Source organism: Hemitrygon akajei, chromosome 31, assembly GCF_048418815.1.
Source record: "Hemitrygon akajei chromosome 31, sHemAka1.3, whole genome shotgun sequence".
Lineage (NCBI taxonomy): Eukaryota > Metazoa > Chordata > Chondrichthyes > Myliobatiformes > Dasyatidae > Hemitrygon > Hemitrygon akajei.
Window position 1 is genome coordinate 29,860,340 of NC_133154.1, and position 16,281 is coordinate 29,876,620.

A 16,281-nucleotide genomic window follows, 5' to 3' on the forward strand; every position below is an offset into this window, starting at 1 on the left:
GTTTGGATATCTGGCATGTTCAATAATAGATACCCATAATGATTTACTGACTGGCATTTAAGTGTCTGATCATAGCAGAAAGCAGAGGTGTGTTTTTGTAGTCATCAAGGTATGTCATTCTGGATTAATTTCTCATATTTGTCATTTCTACCTGACTGAAACTAAAAGTAATGTAGTTTTAAGGTGGCATGTTATAAAGTGTAAATTCCCTCTCAGGGAGTTGTTTCCTGGACAGAGGTGTGTCATTGCAGTCAAGAGACGTGTACATGTTAACAATATTGAAAATAAATCTGGATCCTGGAGAAAACTCAGTGCCCTCCACAGTGAAAGGAATTCTGGTGAGTACAGGAATTCAGAACATTTCACGTTATATAATCGATCAGTTATTTAATTCTGTGAAGGAATGAAATTGTACGTGGGCAGTGGTCTTCATAACAATGAGTTCCAAGAGCAGGAGTGATCAAGCGAGCTGGTAGTTTATATTATAGAACAACAGATAGGTGAGAGTGAATTACAAGCTGAGTCCTAACCCAGGGGTCTGAAGTGGTTGGAGTTGTATTAGTAATATCCTAGTTTAAGACCATGATTTACTTTACTAATACAGTTACGCTACTGAGTAAGTGTTCCTGTAGATTACATTATACAATTGAGTATTTCATTGTTGCTGTTTAAAATAAAAATTCAGTTGACTAATTTAGGCTTGTTATATTAGCTTTGTCTTGTTAATACTTTTTTCAAGAGTTTGCGCAGGAGAAAGGAGAGGGATAGCCACTTTACAGAGAGCATAGGATCAAAGAAACAGAAAGAAGGAAAATAGAAATGGACAACAAACGTTGTTGAAGAACATTTTGTAATACTCAGAGAATCCATTTGGAAGAACATTACTGCTGTTGGAAAATTCTTTTGCAGATTTTGGTTTCACAGAGAATGTGCAGATAACTTTTAGTTAGCTGGTTACCGCACAGCCTTGAAAAAATTCAGCGTCTTTACCTTGGATGTTGTGTAATATTATTTTTTCTTGGACACGTTCTTCAGTGCAAAACCGGTTCAGTACCGTGTGCAAATGAAATTAAACAAACTAGATTGGTTACAGCAATATCAAAAATATTATGTCAATACGATTCTAATTTAAGTTTATACTGGTGTGAGTTAAACTAGTGCTTCCTGGTGAATAGTTATCCATGGGTGTGTCAGTATTCATACAAATAAGAATCCTACTTTACCTTAAAGGGACATTCGAACTTTTAGGTTTGAATTTACCGGAATCATATTTACCCAAAACGTTTTTATTTATTGGAATTGGTTTTTTCATCGTCATTCCAATGCATTGTTGAGTTATGTTGCTGTTTGCTTGTATTCATACCAATAGCTATCTCATTACAAACCCACAGTGAGAGGGTTATATATTTTATCTGTACTGAGACAGCTATGGAGAGTGGGGAACCCAAGTGCAGAGTAAGGTCTAGACTTAACTCAGCCTCAGACTGGAAATAAACAAGACAACACCAATAAAATCCAAAGACAAAATCACAAACAGAAGTACTAGAAACAGAACTCCTATGATTGAGCACTGAGTGCTCAGCATGAGGTCTATAAGTACAGACTTTCCATGAAGGAATGTGGCAGACAATAATTAGCAGTCTGAGTCTTAAAGGGATAGTTGCAGCTAATCATTCTCTGGGGAATTGGTGGCAAAAACTTGGATGCTTGCCACTGTTAAGTCAGGACCATGATAGAACCACCTCCTAGGCCAACCCCTGATGGCCCAGTCTGATTATGATGGTGCAGGTGAAAGTCCTCAGTCAGCATAAGGTCCAGAATGTCCAATGAACAAATAAAGTTCTTCTTCTTTCTGGGCCATACCCTCCCAATCCACGAGTTACTACCTTTTACCTCAAACTATGCGGTGTCCAAAAAGTTGCCATATTATGTAGGTGGGTTGTCCCTCAACAATTCTGGGAGGTGGAGGAGGTTTGTGAGCCGGAACCAAGGGGTTGGCACCCAAACATTAGAGGCAGGATACATGGAATGTGGAGTAATTCTGCATATTTCTTAGGAGTTGGAGACAATAGGTAACCAATTGATGTGTTGCAGGATTTTGAATGGACCAATGGAATAAGGGACTGATATTTTTGGATTGAATCTTCATGGGGAGATCTCTAGTTTAGAGCCAGTCCCACTGACCAGAAAGAAGTGTGTGTCTCTGGCTTCTCCAGTGGTTGGCCTGATCTTGTTGTTGCCATTAATTGGACAAGAACATCTCTCTCACCTTAACCCATTAATGTTGACATCTCTGGATCAGTTGATCTGCTGGTGGAACCCCAAACTCCAGTTCTGAGAACAGTGGAGGATGGTACCCAAATTGGCATTGGAAAGGGGATTTCCCAACAGACAATGCTTAAGTGTGCTGTACATAAGCTCCACCCAGATCAGGTTGTCACTTCAGGTGGTAGAGTTCCCCAAGGCTAGACATCTGAGTGTTCTCTTTAGGTGTTGTCTGACCCTCTCCATTTACCCAGTGGTCCGCAGATGGAGCCTGGCAGAGGTTCCAATGAGCTTGCAAAAGGCCTTTCAAAAGCTGGAGGCAAACTGGAGGCCACCCTAGGAGACGATGTGCTGGGAGAAACTATGAACCCTGAAGATGTGATACAACATGAGCTTGCCGGTCTCTGAAGCTGATGGTAATTTGGGAAGGGGTATGAAGCAGCAGGCCATGGAGAATTGTTCTATGAGCACCATGATTACTGTATTACCCCGAGATCCTGGAAGACCAATGACAAAGTCCATAGAAATGTGGGATCTAAGACTAGTTCGAATAGGGAAAGTCTGAAGGCAACCTTGAGGCTATGCTCATGATTCTTTATAAAGAATCCCAGACATCTTTAGTCAAGCCTGATTACCAGTAACGTTTCTTGACAAACTCTAGGATGTGAGCCACACCTGAATGCCCAGCCAGATTCGAAGCGTGTCCCCAGCTGAGCACCTCGAAATGAACAGGTTCAGGAAAAAAGATACATCCATGAGGATCACTACCAGGGTCTGCCCCATGTTGCTCTTGGGCTCAGCATGCTATCAAGTCTGTGTTGCAGCAGATGAGTCCCACCACTGAAGGGCTGCAAATTTTACTTGAAGGGTCTCTTCCCTGATTGGTGCTTCAAACTGTCGAGAGAGGGTGTCTGGTTTTTGATTTTGTGATCCTGAGTGATATGTAATCAGGAAGTTGAACCTATTAAAGAATAGGGACCAATGTGCCTGCCTGGAATTCAGCCTCATCGCATCCTGTAGGCTGGTTTTTGTATTCAGTCCATATCACAAATAGATGTTTAGACTCCTCTGACCAGTGTCTCCACTCCTCCAGTGCCAGTTTAACAGCCTACAGATACCTATTCCAGATGTCATAGTTTATCTCTGCAGGAGAATGATGTCTCAAATAGAAGGCCCAGGGTTGTAGTTTGTGATCTGAGGAGGTCACTGGGACAAGATGGCACCGACTCCCATATCCAACGCATTGAGCTTCACCACAAAAGTTAACTCTGGGTCTGGTGGAACCAGGATAGGATTGGATGTGAACCTATGTTTCAGCTTTGCAAAAGCCGCCACCCACTGAAATGAAATTGCAGATGAACTGCCTATAAAACCTAGCAAAATCTAGAAACCCCTGGAGCTCTTTCATGGAGGAGGGTTGTGGCCATTTCTGCATTGTCTGGGTCTTATCGGGGTCTGTTTGTATGTCGCCATTAGAAATAACAAACACAAGGAATGAAACTGTTGTTACATGGAATTTGATCTTCATGCTTGACAAATAATTGATTCTTGAATAGTTGTTGTAGAACCTGTCAGAGTTGCTAGGCCTGTTCCTGAGTAGACTGGGAGAAAGGGAGTTTATCATCTAGATCAGGACTTCTTAACAATTTCTTTTTAAATGTCATGGACCTCTTTGGCAGTTGGGTGAAGCCAATGGACCTCTTCTCAGAATAATGCATTTAGATATATAAATAACATGCAATACAGAGGATTACAAGAGAAACCAATTGTATTGAAATATAAATTATTAGCAGTTTTAAAAAACAAATTTAAGATATATATTTATTTATTTATTAATGTTTCAAATAACTTGACTTTGCATTTAATATGTAGGCCAGCTAAAGTTTAGTTTTACTTTCTAAAGACATGTCAATGTGAAGGCTGTTGCTGCTTAGCTTGAATGAAAACATGAACTTGTGGGATGGTCATACTGGACACCCAATTGATTTTGACTTTTTGTTTTAATTGAAAACCCTGGTTTGCAATTATATGTTCTTGCAAATGGAATTTACACTTCCATAGCTCACTTTACAAGGTGAGGATAGGCTTCTCTCAAGAGACAACAGAGTTCTCCAAGGTGTCAGCCTCTACTCCCTTCTTCCATATCAACAGCTTAGCCAAGAAAACTTGTAATTTTTCAGTAGCATCCATAATGGTGGCTTCACGACCTTGACCTGAAAGATTTATTTGATTCATTTGGTTAAAAATATCTGCCATGGATACAGTCTTGTCTTTTTCTCTCAAAGTGTCCTAAAATGGGTTTTCTTTTTCTTTCAGAAAAAGTGAAACTTCTGTCCTTGGTTCAGAAACACACTTCAAGACTGGTCCTCTTGAAAGCTAACAAACTTCTGTGTGGTAAAGAAGCACTTCGTATTTTACGCCCATTTCTTGATGAAGTTTTTTAAAAATTTAATTATTCAGAGATTTGCTTCTAATAAAGTTAATAACTTTTATGGCTGCTGACAAAACTTCTTTCAGGGCTGTTAGAAGAGTCTTTATTGCTAGTGCAAACCTATATAAATGGTAATGAGTGACAACAATGTGAGGAGCTTCCTTTCTCGCTAAAGTAGCAAATCCTGATGTATTAACAAGCATCACAGGAGCTCCATCTGTGCAAAGAGCATGGAGTTTACCTTTCCAGTCAAAGTTTTGTTTGGCAAAATAACTTTTTACCATTTCCACAATGTTGGCGGTCTTTGTATTTTCCAAAAGAGACTGACAAAATAAGAATTCTTCTTAGATGGCATCAACATAACCAACAAAATCAAGGAGTTGACTACATTGGTAGATGTCTGTAGTTTCATTCTGAATGGGAATTGTGAGGCTGCCAATGACTTGCTTCAAAATTTTGAAAGAAATATCATCTGTCCTAGAATGTGTCCAATCATTTGATTGTTCTAGGCCTGTGTTCACTGTACTTCAGAACAATGAGGGGGAATCTATGGAATGTTCAAATGGCATCACTAGAGTGGATGTGGAGGGGATGATTCCTATGATGTGGGAGTCTAACAACAGAGGACATCGCCTCAGAATAGAGGGAATCCAGTTTAGTCTTGAGATTATGAATATCTTTAGCCAGAGCATAGTGAATCTGTGGAATTTGTTGCCAAGGCAGCTGTGGAGGCCAAGTCATTGGGGACATTTAAGGCATCAGTTAATAGATTCTTTATTAGTCAGGGCATGAGGGGATACAGATAGAAAGCAAGACATTAGGCCTGAGAAGGAACTCGATCAGCCATGATGGAATAGTGGAGCAGACTTGATAGGCCAAATGGCTTAATTCTGCTCCTTTAACTTATGGTCTTGTAAGTGACATGGTTCCAGTTTTTCCGTCAGTTCCAGTCCACAAACCAATTCAACCATTTCCAATGCATATGATTTTACTAAAGTCTCTCCAGTACTGTGGGGCTTATTTTGTTTGGTAATCTGGTAATTTCAAAATAATTTTAATACCAAAGAACATATCTGTCACCACACATGACCCTGAGATTAATTTCCTTGTGGGCATACTCAACTATATATATGGAATAATAACTATAACAGAATCAATGAAACACTACCCATCAAGGGCATTCAAGCATATTGCAGAAGACAAAAAAAAACTATACAAATACCAAAAGAAGCAATGATGATAAATAAATAAGAAATAAATCTTGAGAAGGTGAGATGACAAGTGCTTCAAAGTGAGTCCAATGGTTGTGGGAATTTTTCAATGATGAGGCAAGTGAAGTTAACCCCTTTGGTTTCAGAGCTTCAAGGATGAGGGATAATAACTGTTCTTGACCCTCTTTCAGCTAGTCCTAAGATTTTTGTACCTTCTTCCTGTTGGCAGCAGTGAGAAGGGAGCATGCCCTGGGGTCTCTGATAATGGACGCTGATTTCTGTGACAGAGTTTTCTATAGATGAACTCAAAGGTTGGGAGCACTTAACCCATGATAGACTAGGCTTTCTCCACTACTTTGTGTAGGATTTTTCAGTCTAGGGCATTGGTGTTTCCATACCAGGCTGTGATGCAGCCAGAAAATATACTTTCCACCACACATCTATAGAAGATGGTCAGTTTTAAATATCTTGCTGAATCTTCACATTCCTAACAAAGTAGAGGAACTGCCGTGCTTTCTTCATAAATGCACTTACTTTAACGGATGCTTCGAGAAAAGAGTTTTATGAAATGGCAAATCCAAGTTTTGGAAGTGTCCCAACATTTTCTTTTTTTCCACATTTAAATTTAAGTTAGGTCCATAAAAATATAAAGTAAATATAGGAAAATCAAATACTTGATTGAACTGATATATTTAAAATTCAATATTTTTGTTTGTTTTAAGTAAGTTGATATATCTGCAAAGAAGTAAGTTATCTATATGTTAATTAAGGAAAGTGTAAGATATTCAAGAAATTTGTATGCCAAGTGAGTAAACTAAGGCAAGCTTTACAATTTATCCAAAGTTTTAACACTTTTAATGTCTTTTAGATACTCAGACACAAGGATTATCTCATCAATCTCTCTCACCTTGTCAAAAATGCAATCCAGTTAGTAAGACACAATCTGCACCACATAAACCCATGCTGACTCTCTTTGATTAGGCCATAAATTTCCAAATGCTAATATATCCTGTCTCTATGAATTTTCTACAGCAATTACCCTACGACTGACATGAGACATGCCGGTCTGTAGTTCCCAGGATTTTCCCTTCTTCCCTTCTTAAATATAGGTACAACATTATTCACTTTCCAGTCCTCCAGGACATCATTTGTGGCTATAGAGGACATGAAAATACTGGTCAAGGCCCCGGCAATCTTGCCTCTTGCCTCCTTCAATAACCTGTAGCAAATCCCATCAGGCCTTAGGAACATAACCACCATAATACCGATTCAAAGACCCAACACTTCCTTCTCCTTAACCTCTAAATGCCCTAACATATTTATACACTTAGCCCTAATCTCCTGGACCTCCATATCCTTTTCCTTGGTATATCCTGAAGCAAAGTACTCCTTCAGCACCTCACTCACATTCTCCACATCAAAGCAAATTTCCCCCCTTTACCTTGAGTGGTCCCACTCACTCCCTTGTTATCTTCTTGCTCTTGATGTATTTATAGAATGCCTTGGGATTTACCTTAGTTCTTCTTGCCATGGACTTTTCATGGCCGCTCCTGGCTTTTCTAATTCCATTCTTTAGTTCTTTTCTGGCTTCTTTATAATCCTCAAGTGCTTCACTTGATCTTCACTTTGGAAGCTTTCCTTTTTCTTCGTGACTAAATTCATCATCTCTTTGGACATTCAAAGTTTTCTTATCTTTCCATCCGCATTCTTCCTTCTAACAGGAACATATCTTTCCTCCTCTCTGTGCAATTGATCTTTATACAGCTTCCACATGTCTGATGTGGACTTGCCAGAAAAAAAAGGCATTTCCAATTAGCTGCTGCTCTAATGCCCTTGTAATTTGCCCTGTACCAATTTAAATTTCTCCCGCAAGGACCATGCCTATTCTTACCTACAGTATATCTATCCCGAATGTTAAGGAGTTGAGTTACTGTTCACTGATTGAAAAGTCAGTCACCTAGCCAGGCTCTCTACCCAACACTAGGTCCAGTATGGCCCCTCCTCTTGTTGGACTGTCCACATGTTGATTTAAGGACCTACCTGGTTATACTTAACAAATTCTGCCCCATCTTAATCCTTTGCACTATGAAGGCCCCAGTTTTCATTAAGGAATTTGAAATTCCCCTTGACAACACCCTTTAATTTTTACACATTTCCTTAATCTGATTATTTATCAGTTACTCAATGTTCCAGTGGCTATCAGGGGTCTGTAGTACAATCCTACTCTGTGATTGCACCCTTTCTGGATTCAGTGTCTGACCCTCTCCATTATTTCGGTTCTGAGTGCAGCTGTGATATATCCCTGAGTAGTAACACAACTCCACCCATTACAGCCCCCTCAGAACCAAGTTTCAGTAATGGCTGCAACATCATATTTGCATGTACTGATTTGTGTTGTAAGTTCATCAACTTTACCCATAATACTCCAAGCATTAAAATAGACACACTTTGAACTATTCAACCCATCATACCTATTATTTCGATTTTGCATTTGAATACTTTCCCTGATACCTTTGTCTGGTCCGATCCTTCACTTACTGACATGCATGAGTGCATGAAGCAGCCCTAACACAGTCATCAATGTAATGAAGGAGGAATTGCAGAGTAAAACTGGACAAGGTTTCAAACATAGTCTATTCTACATACCTTGGGCCCATGCCAGTGACCTGAAGCTACTCTTGGGTTCAGAGAAAGTGGGAGGACCCGACAAAAAAAAAATTCATGGTGAGGACTAGTTCTGTCAGTCAGAAGTGAGTGGTGGTGCAAGGGAATTGGTTGTCTTTTTTTATCACGGAAGAAGCAGAGAGCTTTGAGGCCTTCCTGATGAGGGATAGACAAGTGTTGACAGAGTCTTCAGCTTGAACATATCTGAAACTGGCAGCCACTCCGGTTCATGATGGCTTTTTTGTGCTGTAACGAGAGACCTATGGATGGTGGTTAACCCAAGTGCGGAGTAAGGTCCAGAATTAATACAAACTCAAAATAATCAAGATGATACAAACAAAATCCAAAGCCAAAGTCAACAAACAGTCGTACTAGAAATGGAACTCCTATGGTTGAGCACTGAGTGCTCGGCACACGGCCTTTAAGTAGAGACTTTCCATGAAGGAATGCGGTAGGCAATAATTGGCGGTCTGAGTCTCTGATGGACAGTGGCAGCTAACCATACTCTGGGGAATTGGAGCACTGGATCTTGGATGCCTGCCACATATTCAGTCAGGACCATGACAATATCACAACAGGTCCCTTGGAGTGAAAAAAAGAAGGGTTTTTTGTGGTGTTATGTTATACAACAGTAGACTTCTGGGTGTGAGCTACAGACTGAGACCTAATTCAGTGGTTTGGAAATTTCTAGAAAGAAAATAGACAGATCACTGGGAGTGCGTTAGAGGGAGGGATTTGGGGAGATTATATGTTGAAATACAGATATCTAGGAGTGAATTATAGGCCATAATCTCTCTAGGTGTTCAGAAGGAGTATATATAAAATAACAGATCCTGGTATTGACATAGAGGCTGGGTTACAATCCATAGTATCAGCGATTGGTATATCCTGTAGGTAACAGATGCCAGTGAGTAAATTAAAGTTTGGGATATATTCTAAGTGTTCAGGATTGAGATGCAGGTATTTTAATGATGTGGTCTGTGTTTTGACTGTTCCATTTACTCTGATTCAAGCAGTGTGAGATTCCCTTGCTCTGATTTTGTAGACATTTTGGGAAAGGACTGTCTGATGTTGAGGACCAGGGTCCATGATGCCTCCAAACAGAAGATGGACAAACCCTTGCAGCTGGTTTGTAACAAGGACGGGAAGCTACAGCTTAACCCAGAGGCTCTGAAGGTCCTCCAGTCCATTGAAGATCCAATGGTTGTTGTGGCTGTGGTTGGTGCTCCTCGTACAGGAAAGTCCTACCTCATGAACTGTCTTGCAGGAGACCAGAAGGGTAAGGGCAGTGTCTGTAAACTTCCATCTCTAACCTTTCACCTCTGTTTTTATCTGTCTTGTAGAAATGATCCGGAGACCTGGGACACATAGAGCACACTTGCATTGTCAAGCTGTCAGAAGTGGGAGATGTACTGGAGACATCTGTTGGTGTCACGTTGGTGATCACATCAGTGTTTTGGACAATGGACCTAGAGAGATCTGGGGAATTTAAACTGCATGCTTGCTTCATATCTTGGATGCAGAGAGCACACTGGTCTCGATAATTGCAACCAGAGTCACCTGCTACAAAACCAACTCTGTGCTGATCATCGATTGTTCTTTTTCATGAATTCTATAACAATCTCATTTTATTCTTAAACACAAAATACTTGGAAGATGCTGGGGTCAAAGCAACATGCAGAACCCCACCTTCCCCCATCCCAGTTTCACTCTGCCCCCTCCACCAGCTGCCTATCAGCTCCCTCATCGTTCCACCTCCTTCTACTACCCATAGTGCTTTTCCCCTTACATTCCTTCTTCACCTTTCCTGCCTATCACCTCCCTGCTTCCCCTCCCCCACCCCTTGATCTTTCCTCTTACTGGTTTTTCACCTGGCACTTACCAGCCTTCTCCTTCCCACCCTCCCCCCACCTTCTTTATAGGGTTCCTGCCACCTCTCTCTTCAGCCCTGACGTTGACTGTTCATTTCCATGGATGCTGCTCGACTTTCTGAGTTCCTCCAGTGTGTTGTGCGTGTTTCATTTTATTCTTCCCTTGTTCCCAACAATTCGTCCGAAGCCCTATCCCTCACTCACAAACTTGGGTTAGGGTACTCACAACCTGCATGTCTTTGGGCTATGGAACAGATCCACTTACGTTCTTGCAAAGTTTACCTGTCCGTCTCTCTCAATCACTCTCCCTCTGCAGGATTCTCAATTGGTTCAACCACGCAGGCTCACACCAAAGGAATCTGGATGTGGTGTCGATGCCTCCCTCAGAGTCCTAATGAGGTCCTCCTGTTGTTGGACACCGAGGGTCTGGGAGATCCTGAGAAGGTCAGTCCTTCCCTCACAGCTTTCTGTCTTCTCAGAACAGTGGGTTTATTACCAAAGGGGTAACCCACAGACCAGAGTACAAATCCTACCACCGGCAGTTTAGATGGCTAAATGCCGTTTACAGTGTAGATCTATAGTAAAACATAATTAAGTTGTTAATTTATTAACAAACATTGTCACAGGTTCATGCTGAGCATCAGGGAAGAATTCTGGCGTCTTTTCTGTTGGAACTGTATGTGATCAAAGACCATTACCCACTTCAAAGTTCCTGTCCCACCCACACCAATTCCCATCCCCATCCTCCCAAATGAACGGATGTTAAGGTACCTTTACATTGTGCTCTCCCCCAGCACTGTGGTGGTGAACACTGGGGGAGATTCAGTCTGTGAGGCTTCCCTTGGCCATACACCTGCCACTGGTGGCATTGACAGGAAGGATGCTGTGGAGGGAAGCCTCACCCACCAACCTCTGTAAACACTGAGCAAGAAACGTCCAGAAATGGGATGGTTATCTATCAGACCGATCTCTGAGCGAGAGCTCTCACTAACTTGTTGTCTGTCCTACCTGCAGGGAGACACCAACAATGATCATTCCCTCTATTTACTGGCTATCCTGCTGAGCAGCATCCTCATTTACAATGGGAAAAGTCAAATAGACCAGCAATCCCTGCAAGACCTACAGTATCCTTCACTGGTGCCTCTCAGTCCTTCTCATTCAGGGTGATATCTTGACAGTGACAAGTGTCTCTCAGTTCCTCTCTATTGGGAATATCTGCTGTGACTGATATTTCTCAGTCCTACTCTCTTAGAAAGAGATTGTACACTGACAGGTTTTTCTCAGCCCCTGTCTCTCTCAGTGGGATATCTGTGCACAGACTTACAATTCTCTCTCCCTTACTTTTGGCATAAACTGTTCACTGACCATTGTCTCTCAATCACAGAGTCATTGAGTTATACAGCAGGGAAAGCATCCCTTCAGCCATCCTTGTCCAGTCTGACTAAAATGTATTCTCAAGCTCATCCCATTTTCTAGCATGTTCCCATATCCCTCTGAATTCTTGTCATCTTCATTCCTGTCCACATACTTGGAAATGTGTCTAATGTACTGTATGTGCCTCATCTACTTCCTTTGCTGGCTGGTTCAATATAATCACCACACTCTTATGTGTAAATAATTACATCTCAGGTTCTGATTAATCCTTTCACTCTAACCGTAATACTATATCCTGTAGTTTCCATTTCCCCAACCTTGCAAACAAAGACCACTGACCCTATCAATGCCCTTCATCATTTTGTTATTACTGCTGTGAGATCACCCCTCAATCTTCTATCCTCCAAAGGATAAAGGCCACGGTATCTAACCTCTAAGTTCCATGACTCCTGGCAACATCCTTCTAAATGCTTTTTTGGTCTCTTTTTGTTTTAATCACATCCTTGCTATAACTGCATGATCAGAACTGTATGCAGTATTCAAAGTGTGACATCACCAATGCTTTGTACAATTGGAGTACAACCACCCACTTCAAACAGTGCACTAGCTGATGAAGGCCAGCCTGTCAAAAACTTTACTCACATCCCCGTTCTCTCTACTTGTAACTCCCATTTGAAGGAACTATGCACCTCTACTCTCAGGTCTTTCTGCCATGCAGTTACCTGAAGCCCTTACGTTTAATGTAAAAATTCAACAATGAATAGTCCTTCCACAATATAACTCTATGTACTTATCTGAATTCTGTTTGACATTCCTGAGCCCAGCTGCCCAGCTGACTGAGATCCCACTGCACTTGCTGGTACTCCTCTTCACTGTCTGCTGTGGCTGTGAGCTAATGTTTCAGAACTGTGCCCATCTCCAGCAGTTCCACAAATATATTTCCATCTTGGTCATTTAGGGGCCCTCTTCACCGCATGTTACTCTTCTTTCATTAATATATTTGTTATGTCACTTAGAATTCTCCTTAATTTTCATAGCTAAAGTCACCTCATGCTCTTTTCTGCCTTCCAAATTTCTAATTTGAATTTACTCTGGCATTCTCTATATATATTCAATGATTCCCTTGATGCCAGCTGCCTGCATATGAATCAAGACACCTCCTCTTTTCTTGACCAGAGTTACAATAATCCTTGACATCCAGGATTCTCAACTACCAGCACCTTTGCCTTTTGCTCATCAAGACCCTCTATCTCAGGGAGATAGCTCCACAATGGCTGGTGTCTCTTAGCCACGCTGTCAGTGAGAGGGGGATCTGTACATTAACTGTGGCTCATCCCACTTTCTGAGAGGGAGGTCTGTATACTGACTGGTCCCTCTCCCCTTCTCCCACTGACATTCCTCACTCTTTTCAGACCAACCCTTCATTCCTTTATTCTTGATGTTGCTCCCAGTTTTGTGACTGAACTGTCCAAGCGGATCCAGATGAAGTCCCAGCCCGATGCCTGTGACAGTTGGGATTTTGTCCGTTTCTTCCCTGAATTTGTGTGGGTGATCCGTGATTTGACACTGGATTTGAATGCTGATGGCAAAAATGCATCTCCAAATGAGTACCTGGAGCACATCCTGAAACTGAAGGACGGTGAGTATGTGGCAGTGCCAGTCTCTGAGGAGATAGGGTGAACTTGGAAAGCGGCCAGAAAATAGAGGGAGTAGGGTTGACTTCAGTGTGTGAGGGCTGATGAAGAAAGGGGCAACATCTTACCAGATGATCTGTGCACACATTCTCCAGGGTTTCCCAGCCCCTTCACATTTCTCATTCCCCACTTTCTCTGCATTCCCCTGCCCTGTTCACATTCATATTACCTCACAATTCCCTGCAATAACCTGATGCCAGCATACACCGTCCTCTGGTTTGATGGTGTAAATGCAGCATTCCCACCCAGCTGACACCTCCTTCCCATCAGAGTTTCATCTGATTGGCTGGGTGACAGTCTCCCATGCACACACCCCTCTCAATTAATATGACCCTCAACTACCCTGTATCATTACCCTCAATGACGTCACCCATGCCCCAACTACGATGCACTTGATGCCCCGTCCACACATCTTGTCCCTCACCATCACATCTTGCAAAGTGCCTTCCTTCTGTTTCCCTCCTGTCCTTCCCCTATTCCTCCCCACAGTCCTCCTGTGGGTAACAGTCACCATGTTGGGAATGGGAGAACAGACTCAGTAAGGGTGATTCCTGTCTGATTCCTGGTTTTGTTTTACAGGTGAGATCAGTGAGCAGGACAAGAAATATAATGAACTCCGTAGGTGTATCCGCGATAACTTTCCCTCACGTTGCTGCTTTGCATTTCCCATTCCCACACACTGGAAGAAACTCAAGCAGCTCCAGGAATTGGAGAACAAGGATCTGGAAGAGGATTTCATCAAGGAGCAGCAGAAACTCATCAATTACCTTCACACCCACAAGAAAGTCAAGAGAGTTCTTGGGGGTCAGCTGGTCACGGGCAGGAGTGAGTAACCGGTCATAATCTCACCACCTCTCTTCAGTATAACACACTAACCTGGCATGAGAAAATCTGCAGATGCTGGAAATCTAAAGCAACACACACAAAATGCTCGAAGAACTCAGCACGCCAAGTAGCATCTATGGAAAGGAGTAAACAGTTGATGTTCCGTGCCAAGCCCCTTCATCAGGACTGGAAAAGGAAGGGGAGATATCAGAATAAGAAGATGGAGGAGGGGGAAGGAGGAAGAAGTACAAGGTGGGAGGTGATAGGTGAAACTGGAAGAGGGAGAGGTGGGAAGCTGATTGGTGGAAGAGATAAAGGGCTGGAGGAGGGTGAATCTGATAGGAGAGGACTGAAGAACATGGAAGAAAGGGGAAGGGGTTTGATTACCAGATGGAGGTGATGGGCAGGTGAGAAGAGAAGGTGTGTGAGGAAAGCAAGAACAGGGAGTCGGTGAAGGAAATGGGGAGGGAGGAGAATTACCAGAGGTCGAGAAATCGATGTTCATGCACTCAAGTTGAGCGCCTTCACTCTGTCCGCCACAAAAAGCGGGATTTCCTGCTGGACACCCATTTCAATTCTACTTCCCATTCCATTCCAACATGTCAGTCCAAGACCTCTTTTTTTCCACGATGAGGCCAGCTTATATTCTGTCTAGGTAGTCTTCAAACTGATGGCATGAACATCAATTTTTCAAACCTCTTACCTGCCCATCACATCCCTCTGTTTCTCCTTCCCTTCCCTTTCTTCCATGATCTTCTACCAACTCCTATCAGATTTCTCCCACTCCAACCCATTGTCTCTTTCACAAATCAACTTCTCATCTCTTTACCTCACCCTCTCCGCCCCTCCCAGTTTCACCTATCACCTGCCACCTTGGACTTCTTCCTCCCTTCCCCCACATTCCCATCCTGATTTCTCCCATTCATTTCCAGTCCTGGTGAAGGGTCTCAGCCTAAAACACTCACCTGGAATGGGAATTTACTATCAGAGTACATGGCAATGTAGACAGTGGGATTGAATGGGGAGGAATTTGGAAGCCATTAGAAATGCGTACAAGGGAAGTGAATGGGAAGGGGCTGAGATCTATTGCAAGTGTGGACGATGGAAGTGAATATGAGGGGGTTGGGATCCCATTGAGCATGAGTGGAGTGTTGTGGGATACCAGCATGTGTGCAGAGGGTAGGAATGAATGGAAAGAGATGGAGTTCACTACAAGTGAATGGGGAGGTGTAGGGTTCCATTGTGAATAGGACTGTTGGATTGAATGGGAAAGGGGTGGGGTCCCATTGGGAATATGGACTGTGGGATTCAATGGGAAGGGTTTTGGACCCACTGGGAGTATAGACTGTGGGATTGAATGGGAAAGGGGTGGGATACCATTGGAAGTATGAATGATGGGAGGGAATTGGAGGAGGTGGAATCCCATTGGATGTGAATGAGAATGGGTTGGGTATATTGGGATGTGGAGAGTGAGAATTGAGGGTGTGATCGGATCTCCAGGCGCTGACCTCCAGAAACATCCCAACAGGATTTGTTGAAATCACCGAGATGTACATTGGCATGATGGTGGATGGGGTCCTACCACGTGTGGAGAGCCATGTCGCCAAATTAGCGGATGTGGAAAACCAAGCAGCAGTAGATGAAGCCCTGAAATTCTATGATGATGAAATGAAAAAATTCTCAGAACCTGGCTGTCTTACTATGAGCAAATTCATAGAGAATCACAATATGATCAGCATAGAGGCATTCAATATCTTCCACAAAAGATCAATGAATAACAACATCAACAAATACGTCCAACAGCTGGAGGTGAGCTTCTCATGTTCAGTGATTACCAACTGTCTCATCTCCGAACACCAGTCCCTGGACCCAGCCCATACAGACAGAGAGTGAGAGACAGAGTGCATACGTATCACCTTGAAAGTGAGGGACTGAAAGACACTAGA

General features: G+C 42.5%; 1 protein-coding gene across 1 annotated transcript; it reads left to right on the forward strand.

Moving 5' to 3' along the window:
• The first annotated feature begins 302 nt into the window (after positions 1-302).
• LOC140719206 (guanylate-binding protein 1-like) lies at positions 303-14,343 on the forward strand. The gene is made up of 7 exons (XM_073033644.1): positions 303-338; positions 4,582-4,659; positions 9,617-9,850; positions 10,759-10,886; positions 11,457-11,566; positions 13,268-13,455; positions 14,090-14,343. Exons 3-7 carry the CDS (start codon positions 9,640-9,642, stop codon positions 14,341-14,343), a joined length of 891 nt encoding a protein of 296 aa, XP_072889745.1. The 5' UTR covers positions 303-338; positions 4,582-4,659; positions 9,617-9,639.
• The last annotated feature ends 1,938 nt before the right edge of the window (positions 14,344-16,281 follow it).